General features: G+C 59.9%; 1 protein-coding gene across 1 annotated transcript in view; it reads right to left on the bottom strand.

Annotated features, from left to right (window-relative positions):
• Positions 1-8594, bottom strand: part of MUC6 (mucin 6, oligomeric mucus/gel-forming) — a 15038-nt gene extending 6444 nt beyond the window's left edge. The window contains exons 1-23 of the mRNA XM_006893353.1: positions 8537-8594; positions 6358-6420; positions 6027-6267; positions 5742-5868; positions 5391-5481; positions 5213-5322; positions 4933-5140; positions 4651-4773; positions 4222-4342; positions 3916-4054; positions 3722-3826; positions 3537-3609; positions 3320-3457; positions 2743-2904; positions 2537-2631; positions 2308-2440; positions 1897-2143; positions 1761-1813; positions 1570-1679; positions 1022-1173; positions 699-840; positions 515-625; positions 166-354 (exon numbers count right to left, since the gene is read on the bottom strand). Of these exons, the coding sequence (XP_006893415.1) occupies positions 166-354; positions 515-625; positions 699-840; positions 1022-1173; positions 1570-1679; positions 1761-1813; positions 1897-2143; positions 2308-2440; positions 2537-2631; positions 2743-2904; positions 3320-3457; positions 3537-3609; positions 3722-3826; positions 3916-4054; positions 4222-4342; positions 4651-4773; positions 4933-5140; positions 5213-5322; positions 5391-5481; positions 5742-5868; positions 6027-6267; positions 6358-6420; positions 8537-8594 (2991 nt within the window). The remainder of the gene's footprint in view (positions 1-165; positions 355-514; positions 626-698; positions 841-1021; positions 1174-1569; positions 1680-1760; positions 1814-1896; positions 2144-2307; positions 2441-2536; positions 2632-2742; positions 2905-3319; positions 3458-3536; positions 3610-3721; positions 3827-3915; positions 4055-4221; positions 4343-4650; positions 4774-4932; positions 5141-5212; positions 5323-5390; positions 5482-5741; positions 5869-6026; positions 6268-6357; positions 6421-8536) is intronic.
• Between the last annotated feature and the right edge of the window lie 2939 nt (positions 8595-11533).

Here is an 11533-nt window from a genome sequence, read left to right on the forward strand (position 1 = left end):
AGCCCAGACAGACCCGCCCCCAGCCCAGACAGACCCGCCTCCAGCCCAGACAGGCCCCGCTCCTAACCAACAGGCTCCCACAGGCCTAGACCGCCAGGTCCCGCCTACAGTTGCCTGACCTTGCTTTCACCGCACTCCAGTCAGGCTCCAGGACACCTCAGTTACCTGTGCAGAGGCACGTGAAACTTTGATGAGAACCATCATGTGTTTGTTCCAGATCACCGTCAGGTTGTACTTGCTGGCGATGCAGATGTCCAGCACCAGGTGCAGGGAGCCAGACTGCACTCGGAAGCTCACTTGGGGATCGTGCCCGCTGACAGTGTAGTTCTTGTCCTCCAATACAATGGACAGGGCCTGTGGGGCAGGGTGGTCAGCAGCTGCCTGGACGACCTGTGCCCAGGGGAATGTTCATGCTGGGGAGGACGCAGGGGTGAGGATCAGATATCAGAGACCTGGAAGGGCAGATGTGAGGACCCAGGGGCCTGAGGACCGGTGGGGAGGGTCCGCCACTCACCCCCAGCGTAAGCCTGATGGCCCGTGAGCACGTGACCCCTGTCTTGCCACAGATAACATTTTCGGTGACGATTTTGAAGGTGGGCTGAGAGTTGTTGGCACCACAGGCATCCTGCCGGGAGAAAGGGGGGCCACTGAATAGAAGTCGGGGCCCAGCCTTGTGAGACCCCCAGGGCCGGCCTTACCGTGGCCAGAGTATACTCGCAGCTTCCCTGGAAGAGGAAGCGCTGTCCATCAAAGGTGATCATGTGACCTTCCCCGTAGAGGGTGCAGGTTGAGGGGCAGTGGGAGTCCATCTCGCATGTCCACTTCCCCCACTGGCAGGTGCTGCGAAGAGAAGGCCAGCTGGGGTGGTGGACACACCCAGGCTAGCTTCCACTTCTGTGGAGTCTGCTCTGAGCTGATCCTGGTGCTAGGATCCCTTTTCCTGAAGCCTCATTGCCCAGAGTCCCCGCGCCCGCCCCACCGCCCCCCATGTCCCAGGCCAGTGAAGCAAGACTGTACTTACCAGGCCTGACAGGCGGTATTGATCTTGGAGCCCCTGGGGTAGGAAGTCCCTGCAAACTCACAGGGGCAGTCTTCAGGAGGCACACACTGACCACTGGCATCCTCGTAGAGGCCATCAGCACAGACACAGCCAGGCTCACACTTGGTGGGGACCTGGAGGAAGACAAGAGGCTGTGATACGGCCCCTCCGGCATTCCTCCAGGGCTGCTGGGTGTCCTTTCTGCTCACCATCGTTCTGGGACCTCAGCAGAGAAGCCCCTTTGCCCAGGAACCTGGCTTGAGATGCCCCTAACCACACCCACACACTCAATCAGCCAGTCCTTCCCAGGCCGGGGAGGGGGTGCCTGGACCCTCAGAGGAACTCTCAGTATGCATGTCTTCATGGAATCCCCAATCCTGGTTGTGAGGTAGAACACCACCCTTCTTTCCCAAAGATACTGTACAAGGCCTCTCAGGACCCGCTGGAGGGTCTCCCAGTCACAAGGGAAGACAGGGTGCTTCCTGAAGCATGCCCACTCTGGAAGTGCTGGCGCTGCCCCCAAGCCTTACACAGGTGGTGCCAGTGGCCAGCATCTGGCATGTGGGGGCACAGGATGCCCCAAACTCGTTCTCTGAGGATTGGCTGCAAGACTGGAAGATCTTTGGGGCTGTGCAGGTGGCTGCAGGAGTGGGAGAGTGGTGGTCAGAGGAGGTGCTCACGAGCTCCCAGGGCCCCAGCCCCACCTCTGGCAGCTACGTACCCAGGTACTCTCGGGATGTGCCTGGGCAGCTCAGCCGACCGCTGGTGCAGTAGCTGCAAAGAGGAGACATGGTGAGGCGCCCTGCCTCTGAGTGCGGGGTGCTGCAAGCCAGGTGGGCCCCACCTCACAGCCATACCACTGGATGTCGCCCACCAGCATGGACTGGCCGGCTGGGATGAGCTTGTCATTCAGCCGACAGGGACACTGAGCCTGGCGCACACACTCTCCCTTGTGGTTCAGGTAAGTGCCCTCGGGACAGTTGCAGCCCTCACTGGGCACTGAGCTGGGGTGGCACTCGAGCGTGTGGTCCGACAGTGACAGGCACGTGCGGTTGCAGGCCTGGCTCTCATAGCTGAACGTACTGTTGCCCGTGCAAGAGATGGCTGCGGAATGCACCAGACAGGCTGACACGGGGGCCGGGGAGGGAACCCAGGTCTCCCCCAGGATCCCATCAGGGGCCTCCCTTGGCGTCCTGGCACCTCCAGGAGCCTCTGTGGAGCCTGTGGTAGGCCTCCAGAGCCCAGCTCCAGGGCCCACGAGCACTCACTGCAGTTCTCCACGTGGTTCCTCCAGCCCCAGAGCACGACTCCGCGGGAGGCGCACAGGTGGGCGTAGGTGCCCAGGGCAGCACAGATGTGGGGGAAGGTCGCCTCGTAGTTGCACGCCTGATAGACACACCTCTGCGGGACAGCAGAGTGCTGGGCTAGCAATGATGGCCAGGGCGCCAGGTCTCTGCAGACGCCTGACCCACCCAGCATCCTGGTGGCCCAGCCCACCTTGTAGAAGGGTTTGGGGTCCACCACTGCGTGGCACTTCTCGAACACGGAGCCTTTCTTCAACAGGACCGAGCAGTGAGTCTCTGCACACACCTCTGAGGAGACAGACCGGCAAGTGAGTCCCCTGGGCTGAGGCACCTACCCTCTGAGGACCCCTGGAAGTGGCAGTGGCAGGTGGCAGGCAGCAGGTGGCAGAGGGCCCTCACTGTTGAGATGACTCATGGAGCAGGGGTCGGTCTCTCGCTCTAGGGCCTCTGGGCAGTTCTCTGCCCTCCAGGAGTCCACGAAGACTGAAGCAGTGCCTTCTGCAATGTCCATGCTGGTTGTGAAGTCGTCAGTTGTGTCCCCGTTGTAATTGCCACAGAGCCCTGTACAGGTGGGTGGGGCCATGAGGGTGGGCGTGTGTCCCCCACCTCCCCGGCCCTGTCCACTGTGCAGGGAACTCCATCTCACAGGCCTCTGCCCACCTGTACCCACCTGCACCTGTCACCATCACCCCCATCCCCACCTGTTTCCCAGCCCTGCCCACCGCACTCCTGGACTGGCCCTGTCTCACATCACCACATGCATTCTGTTCCTGCCAGAAACGCTCTTGTCTGTCATGTGTCCACTCCTGTTCCACCTGCGTACTCTCTGACACGCCCTTTCTCGCTCTGGTGTCATCCCACCCTGTCCAGTGCACACCAGAGGCCTTGCCTGGCCCCTTGAAGCTCATGTCCAGACGCAGGGACCCTGGACATGCCCAATAGGGATGTTGATCAGGTTCGGAGGGCAGGGACTCACCTCGGGTCTGGCCCTTGAAGTGGGGCCCCACAGTGATGTAAGCCTGGAACACAGGCTGCAGCTGAACAGTGAGCTCAAGCCCGAAGGTTGTGGTCATTTGGAAGCTGGTGGACGTCTGTCTGAAGACAGTGACGTTACCTGGAAGATGACCGAGGCTTGGTGACTGTCCATAACCACCTCCAGCTCAAGGAGGCCAATCTGCGGGGAGGGAACCTACCCACGTGGTAGGGCAGCCTCTTCACTTCACCATTGTTTGTGACCAGTTCATTATGAGAAATCATGATTTTATCCTGGGGAGAGAGGCTGAGTCACGGGGGTGGGGGTGCGTGGGCACAGCCGGCTGGCTGTGGCACATGGGGCCTCCAGCCCAGGGCAGGGGTTGGCTGGCTGGGTGTGACTTACGTGGCCTGACATGTAGATCACAGAAACGAGGGAGGTTTCCGAGTGCGAGTAACCAGACTTTTCGTACACGGCCAGGAGCGTGCCAGGGGCAGGGAGCTGGGGACTCTGGGGAGGGTGGGCTCAGAGGTCAGGGGTCGCTTCAGGTGCTCCCTTGCCCACCCCTCCTCCCCTTCCACTGGCTCTGGCCCTCCTACCTGGAGCAGGATGTAAGTGCAGGTGCCGTGGAAGCGGTAGGGCCTGGCGTCGAACGTGGTGACGAAAGAGCCACCTTCCAGGGAGCAGCGTCCAGGGCAAGGCCGCTCCGTGCATGTCCAGACGCCATCATGGCACCGGCTGGTGGGTGGGATCACCCCAGGGGGAGGCAGGTTGAAGCATCCCTTCTGGGCCCCTCTGCCTCCCTGTACCCCTCTGCTCCCTGTCTTCCTTCTCCCTCCCTGCACCCCTGGCTCCCCATCTTTCCTCCCTTGAGCTGCACATGCTCGCCCCTGCCCTTAACACACCATATTTTGCAGGCAGATGTCACGACCTCCCCTGGGGCATAGAGCACCCCGCTGACTGTGCAGGGGCACTGGGAGACTGGCACACAGGTCTGGCTTCGGGAGAGGTCGTCGAGGACCGTGCCTGCAGGAGAGGACTGTTCTGGGGCTGGTGCCAGCGTCTTCCCTCCAGGCACCGCGCTGTCCTGCACCCCGTCCTCCCTCTCCTTTGCTGAGCCCTGCGACCTCATGTTGCAGCCTTGGCCACCCTCTGACTTCTCTCAGTGTGTCCCCGGCGAGAGAAAGACCCTAGTTGGTGCTTGTGGCCTCAGACCCGTCTCCTCCACAGCCTCATGAACACGAGCCTAGTGCCCTCCCGAGGGATGAGCTTTCCCTTGTCTGGCTCATCTGAGATCTCATGAACCAGGTCCTGGGGGCAGCAGAGACCCTCACCTTCAGGACAGAAGCAGCCGAAGGTGCAGTAGCTGGGGAAGCTGTGCCTTGGGTTGGAGCAAGTCCTGAGATAGGCTGGGCCGCACTCTTTGTACACCTGGTTACCTGGGCACTGCCCCACCGCTGCAGATACACAGAGGTGGGGGTATGAGAGGGCAGGGTTGTGGGCCTGTCCAGGTCCAGGCAGGATCTCACTCTGAGACCTGCAGTGGCCCTGTGAGCAGATGAGGGAGGCGGGCTTGCCTGCTGGCCGAAAGACCCAGGTTCCGACCCCCAACTCACAGCAGAAGCCGGGCTCCCTCCAGGGGCGGACGGCCTGGCAGGCCATGCTGCACTGGCGGGAGAACTCTGAGAGCGTGGCACAGCTGCAGTTGTGCTGACCGGGCCGAGAGCAGGCAGCCATTTCCGCCTGGCAGCTCTTCACATAAGGCTCCCGGGGGATGTTGCACTCGGGGGACACCAGGCTCAGCAGGTGGGCGCAGATCTGGGCCTGGGCAGAGAGCACTGGTGTCACCAGGGAGTCCCATCCTCCCTCCAGTATCTGGGACGCCCCTATACCTACGTGTGTAGCCGGCTGAGTGCGGGGCTTGGGGATTGGCTCGAAGGCGCAGATCTCATTGGGGTCATCCAGTCTCTGGAGGGCAGCATACTTGTGGACGTCCAGGGGCTTGCCTGGGAGCACCGAGGGCGTCAGTGTCGCAGAGGCAAAGCCACCCAGCCCTCCGGAGTTGCCTGCTTACCAGTCTCACTCAGGAACTCATTGGACTCGTCCCCGTCGAAGTTCCCACACAGCCCACACATCTTCTCCATGTATTTCTTCTCCACCAGGACCTGGGGCGGCAGAGCACTGCTGGGCACAGCGGGCCAGCAGAGGTGGGAAGCCAGATGCCCTACTTCTGGGTTGCAGGTGCCCGTCCCTGCCCCACCCACCCCTGCCCCTGGGGACATGTGTGTTTGCAGCGTCCAGGAGAGGATATGCATTGCCCAGCATGCTCCGGAGACCCAGTTCCTGGCCTGGGCACTGCAGCAAGGACCTAGCTATGTCCACCCAGTGCTCCTGCCCTCACTTCCTCCTGGCACCCTGTCCTCACCATGATGTAGCCGTCCGGGCCCCACAGCACCTCCAGCTCCAATTCCAGCTGCTTAGCCACCAGCCTTGTGTTCTGACCGAAGGGCGTGATCTGGAGTCCGTTGCTGGTGTAGGGGGTGCTCACCACCCTGGGGGAGAGTCCCTCAGTCTGGAGCCCTTCCCTACCTCACTTGACTCTGCCCCCCCCACAGACCTGCCTCACTCTGCCCCCTACTAAGCCAGCCCTCGCCACCCCCGCCCCCAGGACCCGGCCACTAGTCCTGGCTCTTGCAGGAGGAGACCCTACCCTACATCCTTGATGGTGATTTTGCCTCCCTGCACCGTGACCACAGAGGAGCCCAGCTCCACGATGATGCGGGTCGCTGTCCCCTCTGGTCCACGCCGGAGCTGGATGCTGAAGGTGGACGACGTGTCCTGGCAGATGGCCGCGAAGATGTAGTTGCAGGTACCAGCGAAGTCATAGATGTGGCGGTCGAAGGTGGAGAAGTGCCCAGTTCCCCAAGTGGAACACCAGCCCCTGTCCTGAGCTGCAGAGTGGTGGGACGGAAAGTTCTTCTAGAGCGGGTGCCAGACTTACAGCCTGCCCTCTCTGGCCTGGCCTGGGGTCTGCCACTCACCTGTCTCATAGGACGACAGGCTGTCCTGGATGTTGAGGCCTGAGATGCTGTCAGTCCCTGGGTCTGTAGACAGGAAGCCAAAGCTCAGACCTAGGGTGGTTAGGAATGTCCCCACCAGGCCCAACCACTAAGTAACCAACATGTGTGCACAGAGACATGCCGAGAACACATGTAAGCATGCATGGACATCATCTACACGTGCAGACACACATGGATGTGTGCACACATGTGGACACATGTAGGCCTTCACACATGACACATACACATTTAAATGCACACATAGAAGGACATGTGGACATGGACAGGGACTCATGCACACAGACAGACATGCATACAGGTGGACGCCCACATGCAGGCACACATGAACCCAATCACACATGGACGTGTGCATGCAAGCATACACATACAGGTACATGTGGACAGTCACACATGGACCCGTGGACACAGACCGGTGTGCAGGCTCACGAGGGCACACACATGGACACAGGCCGGTGTGCAGGCTCATGTGGGCACGCACATGGACCCATGTACATGGACATGAACATCTGTGCACACCCACACGCTGAAACACTGGGCAGCAGGGGGCACTGGGGGGGCAGCCTGAGAGCACTGGTTTGCCTGAGAATGGCCGGCCAAGGAGGGTGGGAGGGGCTCTGTGGCGGTGACTAGGGAAGTCTGGGAAGTCTGAGGATGAGGAGTAGGAGCTCTTGGGGCCTTCAGACAGAATGTCATTGTCACACTGAGCTTGTTCTGCTGCTCTGCTACCCCTGGGCCTGGCGCCTCTCCTTGTACATTTGTCCTCCATGTGGTCTGGCTGTGGCCCCTGGCAGCTTGGCGTGTGGCTCAGGCTAGCAGGGTGCTGGGTTCCAGCTGGCTTCCCTATTTGCTGCCAGGATCCTCCTGCTTCCTCTTCCTGTTGCCCCTTGCTTACTGCCCACACCAGGAGATCGGTCACCATGGCAGGAATAATAGGCACCCAGGAACTCTGGGGCTGGGCAGGTCCCACCCCCTCCCAGCCCCTTGGCCTTGCTCCCTCGTGTAACTGGATGAGTCTAGGAAGCTGGTGGCTTGGCTGAGTGCAGACACTCATTTCGTCTGTGGTCCTCTGCGACCCTGAGATTGCTTTCTGCTCACCTCTTCCTCCGAGTCCTGCCTTCAGGGACTCTCTCTGGTCCTCCTCTCCTCACTATTGTTCTTCCCACCCCTCCCTGTCCTTCCTCTAAACTTAACTCTGTCTTCGCTCCTGTCCTTCCACTGTCCCACCCAGGATGTAATTGACTCTTCTGTCTGCTCCCTTAGTAGACACTAGGCCTGCTCTTTTTGGGGTAGCCAGCCAGCTCCTGTGTGGTCCATGCAGGGACTCCAGGTGGGCAGGCTGGCTACCCACCTCCGCTGTCCCATGAGGTTGGAGTTCAAAGTGTTTGCCAAAATGAAGGTGGATGCTGGCTGGATGATGGCCCCTGGGCTCTTGGACCATCCCCAGCACATGACCTGGGACCCTTCACTCTGCTTATGACTCACTGCTTTAGCCTGTCCCACCCATCAGCACTCCCAAGTTCTGTCCCCCCAGCACTGTGGGCTCTGTCCTCTTAGCAGCCACAGACTCTGTCCTCATGATACCCTCAAACTTTGTCCCCCCAGCATTATCAGGTTCTGTGCTCCCAGGATCCTCAAACTCTGACCTCCTGGTCAATCCTTGCTCCCCTAGCACTCTGATCTCCGTTCCCCCGGCACCCCCAGATTCTGTCCCTCAGCACCCCCAGTTTCTATTCCCCTGGCACCCCCAGTCTGTTTCCCCAGCATCTCTCTGTTCTTGGTACCCCTGTCTCTGTTCCCAGAACCCCTCATTCTCTGTTCTTAGCACCCCAAGTCTCTGTTCCTCCAGCACACCAGCTTCTGTTATGCCCAGCACTGTTGATGGGACTGTGCCTGAGGCACCCCCGACACCCCCTCTTCTGAGCCTCCTCCTCCCTGGCCCTGGGCCAGCTTTCTGGAATGGGGTCTGGAAGTGCTGGAGTGAGACCCTGTGAGAGGGTTTCCTGCCTGGGTTCTGCTTCCCGATCCCATTCACCAGACTCACACGGCTGTGGTCTCCACAGAATTGGCCTGGGAGGCTCCCAAGGCCCAGGTGGGTGCCCACTTCTCTGTGGAGCCCTTGACCGTGGCCTGACTCACTCACCAGCACTGAGCAGGTGTCCCCCAATGGACAGCAGCAGCAGCAACTGAGGCCCAAGCATGACGCTGTGGCGAGAAGAGTGGCCGCCGCTGGACCACCCTTCTGCTGCTGCCGCCTTTGGAACACGAATGGCCAGCAGATGGATGGCTTATATAGGGCTGGCCCTGGCCCTGCCCAGTCACGCCCGCTGCACACCACACCTGCAGCCTTGGAGCTGCCGTGGCCTGCCGACCATAGCGGTAGCCAAACAGGATCCTAGTGCTTTATCAGGACACAGCTCTGCGGTCTTACTGGAAAGTCCTGAGTGGCACTGGCTGTTATCACCACCTCCACAGGGGGCTGGCACCCCCACGGGGCCCTCAAAAGCCTCTGTGTTAGCATGTGACCAGCCATGATTGCTGGGTGGTCCTCTGCTGTGGGTCAGCTTTGGCATCTTTGTTCATGCATGGGGTGGCTGAGGGGCTCCCTAGGAGGGCCTGAGACCCATCACTTTTTAGGGCTTCAGTACTGGGTGGAAGTTCCTAGGGTACCACCCCACCTGGATGCCAGGACCCCACAAAGGCACCTATTCATCATGCCTCCCTCTCCTCCTGCCCCCAGGTGGGTCATGGGCGTGTGCATCTGTGCCTGTGGTCCCGGATGCTTGGCTTCTGTCCCCTCCCCCAGGAGCTCAGAGTTGCCTAAGCTGGTCACCCCAAGCATACGGTTCCAGCCCCAGGTTAGCAGGGCCCATGGGCACTACTCGTCAAGGGGCCGAGGCCCCTGTGGTTGTGTGCTGATGTGTTCAATGGGCACTAGAGAGACAGGGGCCAAAGACTGGGGTCAAAGGGGATAAGAATGAGGCCAAGACTGACATGAACTGCAGGCTCATCAGAGTCAGGGTCACAATGAGGGTGAGGATGAGGGTGAAAGTCAGGGTCAGGCTCTCCTCCCGAAGCTACCTGGGCCTTCCCATAGAGATGGGGTGAGGCCCTTACAGGTCAGGCAGAAGGGGTCTGGCCAATACAGGAGGCCCAGGAGGGTTCTTGACCACACTTGTCACCTTGCTTCCCAGGGCACACCTGGAGTGTGGAGGCCCCATCATCTTTGACCCCCAGAACCCATGTCCTCACCACCTCTCACACATTGTCACTGTGCCTGACAGTGCCCAAAGTTAGAGTATTACGTGAGGCACCCAACACCTGAGCTGAGATGGCCCAGTCACCCTCCTGCCCACGTGAGCTGGAGCAATCTGACCCCTGTCCTGCCCACTTGAGCTGGGGTGGTGTGACCCACTCTCTTGCCCATCTGAGCTGAGATGGTCGACCCCCCTCCCTCCCACCTGAACTGGGACAGTCTGACCCTGCTCCTGCCCACCTGAACTGGGATGGTCTGACCCTGCTCCTGCCCACATGCCTGGGATCCCTAAGTGGTCCTGCTATTCTGGGGGAGCTGGGATTCAAGTGCACTCAGAATTCTTCTGTGCTGCCTGTCCCCCTGCTCACAGCTTGTACATGCAGGTAAAACGCAGCCTGAGACAGGTGGGCATCTGTCACTGTTTCTTGGGAACAGGAGCTTATTAGCAGTTGTGCATGGAGAGAAATCAACGTGCTGTGAGAAGCCCCATGTGTGGCCGGCTTGCAGATGTGCGCTCTCCGGTGCAGGCTGCACTGGATGTATGACACCCATCATTGTCATCTTATGAACAGTCTTGATAGCATCTCTTTGTAAGAGGGGAAACTGAATGCTCAGGGCAAGAATGGTGTCCAGGGGTGGCCAGGAGGCCTCAGCAAAGGTGTACTGGAACCCCTTGTTGGGCCTCTGTTGGGCTGAGGGCTGTCAGTGTGGTTGGGGAGTCTGGCCGCTCCAGCTGTGGCCCTGCCTGCCAGGGCTTGGTCTCACTCAGTTGCTTGGTGTGTAGATCTGAAGAGAGCATGAGGATGAGGGGAAAGGTTCCTGGAAGCACTGTGTGGTTTCAGGGACAATTGGACAGCCTTCGAGCTCTGGCCTTGTCTTGGTGGCCTTATAGGATGGCATCAAAGCAAGATGAACAATGCTGGGCAAACCCAGTGTGTACTAAGAGGAGGAAACTCTGCACCCCTGGGGCTTGGAGGTGCTACCTCCAGGAGAACAGGCAACCTGGGCTGGGCCCAGCATAAGGGCATGAGGGCAGTGGGAAGGGGGTTGCTCTGGGTGGACCAGGATGTCAGGTTGAGGCGGCCAGTCTGTCTAGCTGAAATCGAACCTCTAACACCCTGTTTGTTACCTTCTGCCAGAACCCAGCAGGGCCTGGAATCAGCCCCTGTGTGTGACCACGCTGCTCCCATGGATTCACTAGTCCCTGACCTGTGTCCATCATGGCCGACTGCCCAGGATGGCTGCTGGCCTTTGCCCTCTCAGCCACAGTTGGGAACAGTCACAACCCACAGAGTGCTTCCAGTCCCCATGCATCCTGTCGTCTCTGTCCCTGCTCCCACACACTTCTCCATATAGGGCCAAGTTCTATGGCTACCACCTTTTGGAGTGATGTTTATTGCCCTGACGGGCACACTACCCACAGGTACAGGGCCTGTGTGCCTCATTCTACACTATATCCCATACCAGGAGCAGAGACACAGTGTGAATCCAGGGAAGTCGACAGCACTGAAAGGAGCATAGTCATGACTGTAGGAATGACACACGGCTGTGCAGAGCAGGAAGTGAGGGGGGCTGTGCTGAGGAGGAGGTGTGGAGGCTGTGCTGAGGAGGAGGTGAGGGGCTGTACTAAGGAGGAGGTGTGTGGAGACTGTACTGAGGAGGTGGTGTGTGTGTGGCTGTACTGAGGAGGAGGTGAGAGGCTGTGCTGAGGAGGAGGTGTGTGAGGGGCTGTGCTGAGGAGGAGATGAGGGGCTGTGCTGAGGAGGAGGTGTGTGAGGGGCTGTGCTGAGGAGGAGATGAGGGGCTGTACTGAGGAGGAGATGAGGGGCTGTACTGAGGAGGAGGTGTGTGAGGGGCTGTGCTGAGGAGGAGGTGTGTGAGGGG

The sequence above is a fragment of the Elephantulus edwardii genome, unplaced genomic scaffold (genome assembly GCF_000299155.1).
Source record: "Elephantulus edwardii isolate Elephantulus edwardi_28Jun2011 unplaced genomic scaffold, EleEdw1.0 scaffold00126, whole genome shotgun sequence".
Lineage (NCBI taxonomy): Eukaryota > Metazoa > Chordata > Mammalia > Macroscelidea > Macroscelididae > Elephantulus > Elephantulus edwardii.